The sequence below is a fragment of the Myotis brandtii genome, unplaced genomic scaffold (assembly GCF_000412655.1).
Source record: "Myotis brandtii unplaced genomic scaffold, ASM41265v1 scaffold902, whole genome shotgun sequence".
Taxonomy (NCBI): Eukaryota; Metazoa; Chordata; class Mammalia; order Chiroptera; family Vespertilionidae; genus Myotis; species Myotis brandtii.
The window spans coordinates 255,638-262,781 of NW_005371709.1; the positions used below are offsets into that span (position 1 = coordinate 255,638).

General features: G+C 56.1%; 1 protein-coding gene across 14 annotated transcripts in view; it reads right to left on the minus strand.

Annotated features, from left to right (window-relative positions):
• The window catches only part of PAX2 (paired box 2), a 90,119-nt gene that overhangs the window by 71,493 nt on the left and 11,482 nt on the right, over positions 1 to 7,144 (minus strand). For 8 of the 14 annotated variants that reach the window (XM_005885344.2, XM_005885339.1, XM_005885341.1 and 5 more), the window contains 3 exons: positions 6,990 to 7,100; positions 3,334 to 3,502; positions 2,409 to 2,606 (listed from right to left, as the gene is read on the minus strand). In XM_005885344.2, the coding sequence (XP_005885406.1) occupies positions 2,409 to 2,606; positions 3,334 to 3,502; positions 6,990 to 7,032 (410 nt within the window). In that variant the 5' untranslated portion in view covers positions 7,033 to 7,100. Of the gene's footprint in view, positions 1 to 2,408; positions 2,607 to 3,333; positions 3,503 to 5,030; positions 5,793 to 6,989; positions 7,101 to 7,144 lie in introns of those variants that run through there. The other 6 variants (XM_014532715.1, XM_005885347.1, XM_005885342.2 and 3 more) reach the window with 3 other exon arrangements.

Genomic DNA, 7,144 nt, shown 5'->3' on the forward strand with positions numbered 1-7,144 from the left:
CCCCTTCAGAACAAAGCACCAACAGGGCTGAAGCTAAAGGCATGGGGCCCAGATGCATCCCTCCAGCCCCGACTCAGTAGCACACTGGGAAGCTCCCAGAATTCTTTCCAAAATATTAATCATGATAGGATTCTGTCCCAAAACCAAATCGAGAATACCCTCACAGCTCCTTGTTGACAGAGCAAGCGGGAAGCCTAACTGTAGACCCAGAGCTTCCCTGTTCCTCTCCTCCCGCTTTGTCTCCATCTACAGCAACACCTGCCCACAGACGGCTATTTCTCCACACCCAAAGGCAGCCTCCGTGCCCCTCAGATGACAGGGCTCCATACTGAGCAGATTCTGCCGCTGTCAGAGCTGTCAAGCTGAGGCTGCTCTTTCTCACACTCTTATTTCAACCAAGACTCACTTCTCTACTTTCTCCCAATTCTGACAGATGCACCTTAAGTTCTTTGGAGCTTGATCCTAGGGTCACCTGTCCCCTGTTTTCCATGGCTTTTCAGGATGAGAGCATTCCCAAACTTTTACCTAAGCCAGCTTCCAAAATCATCTTAGTCAGTGAGGAGTATATTTTGGGGTGAGGGGGCAAGGGATGCTAGATAAGGGGTGCTGCCCCCATGCCTGCCTTGATCGCTCTAATCCTCCGCCCATCAAGGGAAGCAAGCTGCCTTAACCATACGTTTGGATTCCTCAAAAGCAAATCCTATCACTGATGGCGGCATTTCTCTCTAATGTTCTCCAGAACACGAGCACCCAGACCCAGCACCACTGCTCCTCAGCAGGGCTACTCTCCTCCCAAGACCCCAATTCCAGCTCACTCCAAGCACCAGCAACCAGCCAAGAGACTAAATCTCCAGATGGCTGGGAAAACAATGCTTTGTCTCCTTTCCTTCCAGCCTTCTCCTCTGGCTTTTAAATGCAAAAGACTCATTCCTCTCTGGAACCACCCAGCATCTTTCTCCAGCTTCTTCGGAAGGTGTCTGAATGTCAAACTGCTATGCTTTCAATACCTAGCTGAGCCAGGCCCAGGGAGCTTGAGGGTTTTCAGAGGGTGTATAATTAGCTGATCAGTATTATGTTACCCTGTTCATAACTGAATAACCATTTTAATACAGATGGCACACACTGGGATAATTTCTGGGGTCGCCTTGCAGTACGTTACAGCATGAGTGTGGCAGAGGGAATCTTCTTTAGCCAAGGTACATTCTACCAGCTAATTTTACCTGCTGTTTTCAGGATGATTTGGGATAATTCCATATCATTTACAAATTATTTTTAAAAACCACCTTGATATGTGATGCCAGCTTCTAAATTATTAGATAGTGCCTTTATTACCCTGAAAATGAGCCTGTGAAAAGGGCAAAGAATAACAAGGGTATGAAACCCTTAACCCTCATCTCATCCGGGGATTTGCCTTACAATGGGGGGCATGGGTTGAAAGGCTGGCCAAGGTCATCTGGAACATGTACAGGGTCTCTGTTAGTGCCAGGTTGTACAGTTCTGTGATGTTGAAGCCATCCTATGTCCAACTACTGCTTACATGTGCTGTACCCATCACAGATAGACACATCTGCACACTGGCTGGGTACACATACATGGATTGAGTATGCACATGCTGGAGTGACTTGGAGATTGGGAGACTAACTAACTTCTGCTATTACACGTCAAGCTGATTCGAGCCTGTGTCGTCCCCATGTGCCTGAGCCTGTCAACAGTGCACTCTTAGGCCTGGACACAGGCACTCCAGGTGGTTAGAGGCATCTCCTCAGGTTCAGCCTCAGAATCCAGAGTTCTCCCTCCCTGACTGACCTCCCACTCCTTGTCCACCTTCTCTAGTCCCTGCCAATTGCTGGCTAGTGGTTGGCATCTGCTCCGAAGGCCTGGACACTCCTGCTTGTAGGCCGGAAATTTGTGCGAAGCTGGCTAGCAAGGCCTGGGCTCCGGGGAGGCAAGCTTTGTGGGAGCTGGCAGGGAGGATGGGGGAGCCAGGACAGGCTGCTGTCCCTGGGGAAGGGAGTATGCCTTTAGAAAGGGAAGTCTGTTTGGAGGCGATGAATAGACACTGGTCATTTTAAAGGCTTTGGCTGTGGGCTGTGATTGTCTCTAGATACCGAGGCGAGTAATCTTGGAGTCTTAATTACCACAAACACTTGGATTCATTTCCAGGACGCCAGCGGGAGAAGCCTGGCAGGGAATACTCAGCCCTAAGCTGGAGATAGCTCAGTCTGTCTGTCTATCTCTCTGCCTCCTAGATCCCCTCTCTCAGCCCAAAATACTTTGTGGCTGGGAGTAGGGAGGAAGGGCAGAGACTGAAGAAAGAACCAAGATCCCAAGATGGAGTGCTGGGGTGCCCTGGTGGGCAGGAGGTGGGAGCTGGAGTCCTGCTCTGCAGCCCAGGGTGGCTTGCTCACCTGTTGATGGAAGAGACGCTGGGCACTGTGTCATTGTCGCAGATGCCCTCGGCCAGCAGCCGGTCACGGATTTCCCAGGCGAACATAGTTGGGTTCTGTCGCTTGTATTCAGCAATCTTATCCACCACTTTGGGCGTTGCCACTTTGGGCTTGGAACCGCCTATCACTCCAGGCTTGATGCTGCCAGTCTCGTAGTACCTGCGCCGGGAAGGCCGGCGGGTCAGCGAGAATCAGTAGTGGCAGGGGCAGGGGGGCTGTAGGTTCCACAGACGCTGAGCCACTCTCCTGCCCAGAGCAGCAGCACAGGGGGAAAGGCCCAGCATGGCTGAGAGGGCGCGTGGCTAGGGCGGGGGACTCAACGGAAGATGAGAGGGTGGACAAGGGGACACTCCCAGGAAGGGAGCCCGAATAGGTGCCCCTGGCAGTGAAAGTCCAACCTTTCATTTGGGAAGAGCTTCCAGGCCCCCAAGGCAGACCAGGGCTAAGGCACCATCTCCAGCCCTTTCCCACCTAGAGCGGAGCCCCTGTGGGAACCAAGATCCTCCTTCCACTTCCCCAAGGCTTGTTTTTCTCCTCTTGGGGGTCCGTTTCCCCTCCCCCCCTATACCTCAGTCCCCCAGTCCATATAACTCTGCTAGAAGAGGCATCCCCGTCCCCCTTCTTGAAGATGGGAATCAGGTTGCCTCTCCTCCAGGACCCTGGAGCCGGGCAGGCGCTGGATGACCCTGCTCCACCCTTGCTCCTGGGGCTGCAGCCACCACCTGAGCGCCCTCTCCAAAAGGGGCAGCTCTCCAGATACCCCCAGTGGGGCAGGTCCCTCTCCCGCTGGCATCCTCAACTTTTAGCCAAGTCCCCGGGCTGGAGACCCAGGGCCGATAGGGGAAGGAGGCAGGGTGCCTCCCTGGGGCAGCTCCGAGGCCCTCACCTGCCCAGGATTTTGCTGACACAGCCGTGGCTGACCCGCAGCTGCCGGGAGATGTCGCAGGGCCGCACACCTTGGTGGGCGAGCTCCACGATGCGCTGCCTCACCACGTCGGGCAGGGGCCGGCCGTTCACAAACACCCCCCCAAGCTGGTTCACACCCCCGTGCCCTGCTGGGGAGAGACAAGAAAAAACACAACACCCCACATACAGCAGGGACCGGCCATTAGTCAGGGTCCTCGTCCCAGGACTTGGGAAAGGAGCAGGCAGGGCAGAGGGGCATGTTCCCGGAGTCTCGGGAGAATGGGGGCCGGAAGACCACAATGCCGGGGGCTTGGGGATTGGAACCTGCGGGCTGGCAGAGACGCGGAGGTGCAGATGTTTGCTGGGTGGAGGGCTGGGAAAGAGCGGGCTCAGAGACCAGTGAGACACAAGGGAGAAAGCCAGCGAAGGAATGGAGATGCAGGGCAAGAGAAAGGAGGGGAGAAGGGGAAACAGCAGAGGGGGGATTAATGCCAGCAGGAAAGAATGCAGAAGAAAGGAAGGGCCGGACAGAGGACAGAACCTGCGTGGAGCGGGATCCCCGCCTGAGCCGCAGGCAAGATGGAGTGGTCGGTGTGTGCGGGGCGATGTGCTCGGAGGCCAGCGCTTTCTAAGTCCCGGTGACTCTGTACCTAAGGGCTCTGAACACAGGGACATCCCTACGTCCCTGACACCCCCCTTTTGCTCTTCACCTTTTCCCTAGTATTTATTTTTAATCGGATTGGAGTTTTCCTACCTCTTTCTCTGTGTTTTTGTTTTCTGGTTTTTTAAATCGAGTTTTCCTTTCCTTTATGTTTTCTATCCTCTCGTCTCCCTAATGTCTAAAGTTCAAAGGAAGCCAGGTGGAGGAGGGAAGGCTTTAGAAGCAGGGGCCGTGTTGGCCTTGCTCAGACGGGGAGGCAGCGGTGAGCGACGTGTCCGGAAAGGAGCCTGGGAGAGCGCGGGTGGCGATGGCTCGGCCGCGGCCGCTGCGCCAGGCTCGGGGGCCCACCGCCTAGCCCTGGTCGCCCGGTACAGGTCGCCCGGGAGAGCTGAGGGCTCACGGAGAACCCTGCGCAGCCAGCCGGGCCAGCTCGCATCCTTCTGACCTCTCAGACCTGGCAGCCGACCGGACACCGCGCAGCAGGGCGGTCGCTCGCCTGGCCAGGAGGAGGGCGCTGACTTTCCAACCAAAGTCCTGCTCGGGCTTCCGACCTCGGAGCGCAGGTGGTTCCCGGGTGCCAGGCCTGAGGGCGCTGACCGCGGGCTCCCCGTGCTCCCTGGCCTAACGCAGTCTAGCAAGCCTGCGCCCAGAGCGATCCAGCCGCAGCCGCGGTTACTGATCAATCCAAGCCCAGAGACTTCTAGCGGCCCGGCTGGGCCGGACCCTGCGGTCAACCTGCTGCCCCTGCCAGACTAGCCTCGGGCGACTTTCGGAGAAAGCGGGGACGTCTGCGTCCCGCTTGATTCTCTCCCGGCCCCTTCTGCGGGGGGGATCCAGAGCGCCGGCGGCAATGCCCCCGGGGAGAGGTCTCCGATCTGGAGGCTGGGGGAGGCCGGAACCTCTTATTTTACCCCCTGTCTCCGCTGGTCTCCCTACCTCTAGCCCCACTCCTCACCCCTCCCCGCCCTCCAAACCTCAACCATCAATAATTTAGGCCCCGGGAGAACTCGCGTTACCGGTATGAAAAGGCGGCAGCTGCGGGCAGATTAAAGATGAATAATTCAGCCTTCCCGGGCTCTGGGCCCGGCCCCTCATCCCCAATCTAAGGGGTGGGAATGGAAGGGGGCCCGGCGGGAGTCCAGGTCCGGGGGTCGGAGCCGGCGCTGAGTCGGGCCTGGAATGCGCCACCGCCACCGGCGCCGGCTCCGGCTGCGGCTGCTGGCGGGCCGGTCCGCCGCCCGCGCCGCGGTCTCTCCCTTCCTTCGATCACCTTCAGTTCGCCTTGCTCCCCTTCAGCTTTCAAAGTGGCCCCCCTTGGGCGGCCGGGATTCGGCGGGTCCCCTCGGAACGGCCAGAGAGGAGAACCGGGGCAGAGGCAGCGGCGAGAAGCGGGCGGGCTGGGCGAAGCCCGCGCGCAGACCCGGGTTCACTCTCGCAGGAAAGGAGCCTGGGTTTCGGGCTTGGCTCGTGGAGACTCGCCGCAGCTCAGGGCTCCTGGCTCGGGTTTCCTGTGCTTGGATATTATTTAGGAAAATGTATTTTATCCGAGGGGTATTTCTTAAAGCTCCCTCACCTCCCTGTAATGCTAAATGTATGCTTAGAGAAAAACTCAGCTCTTCCTCTGGGCTCTCTCATCCAAAACATATATCAAGCTAGTTCTAAAAAGTTTCCCTGTGAAGTTACAAATCATCCTTAATTATTAATCTACAAAGGAGGAGATGTTTTTATTTAGGATCCATTTATCTTTTTTAAAAGCCTGAAAAAAATCTCTGAATTGTTTTCCAAGCTAAAGACATATGACATGAATTAAATTCAAATTTAATTAAAATCATTCCCTTTTCTTATTTTGTTTTGGTTTCTTTGCTCCTCACCTCCTTTTTTTCCTTTTTTTTTTTTTTTTTTTTTTTGGTCACATCCTTTCTGTTTTCTCTCTTTTATTCGCTTGCCCATGTTTTGATCTCGCTCTCCTTTCTCCTCCGCTTTGGCATTTGCCTTCCTTTTGTTCTTTCCCCCATATTTCTCCCTCTTTGCCTACACCCTGGCCAGGTCACTGGCTAAACCGTCCTCACCAGGGAGTGTGAGGTGGGCAAGGAGCCTCCAGAACTAGAAGCAGAACCTGGCTCTGCCCAGGTGCCTCCAGGAGGCTCCTCTACTCCGGCTCCTGCGGACTTCAATGTCTCTTTGGAACCTGTCTTTGTTTTTGGAGCATCTCCCGGGTGGGGCGGAGAAAGAAGACCCCACATCCTGCCAGTCTCAGACTCCCAACTCAAGGAGCAGAGAAGGGGAAAGAGAGGGAAGGGAGAGAGGAAAGAAAAGGAAGCATTTCAAACCAGCCCATAAGAAGCCTTGGCTGGGCTGGCTGCCCGGAGATACTGGGAGCTGAGGGTCAGAAGGGGGCACCCCACCCCCATACTCTTCTGCCTGATTGTCCTGACACTGAGGCTGCTGATGCTCCAAGTCTCATCCTGGACAACCACACTGCAAGTTGGGGAAAGGTAGAGATGAGGGGAGGGAGGCGAAGGGAGGAAGAGACAGAAGATAGAGAAAACACAACACAAACCCTGAAAACAGCCAGCTCATTAGTCCCCCAGCCCAGGGTAAGAGGGTGGCTAGGGAATTGGGGTTTCTGGTGGAGATGGGGTGTAAACCCACGACTTAACAAGGAGCAGGTGGAAGGAAGGAAGGAAGGAAGGAAGGAAGGAAGGAAGGAAGGAAGGTAGGTGGCGGGCACCAGGGAAGGTAGGAAGGCAGGCAGAGGGAGAAGCATGGGTGACAGGAGGCAGCAGGAGAGAAACGGAAGGCGTTAGAAACACTGGGAAGTGAGAGAGGAAGAACGAAAGGGGAGACTGGGAGAAGCCAGTGTGGCCTCCAGGATGGGACCTGAGCACCAGGGGCCGGGCCGCGCCAGGATGGAGCCAGGTTGGGACGGGGAGCCCCGAGCTGAGCTGGGACAGAAGCCGGGCGCCGGTACTCACGGTGCATCGCGGAGAAGGGGTCTGCTTTGCAGTGCATATCCATGGGGAGGCAGAGGAGCGGGAGGAGCGCGGCTGCCGCCGCCGTTTCGCCTCTCAAACTCAACTTCAGGACTTGAGGAGAAAAGGGAGGGATGGTTGGGGGTGGGGGTGAGCGG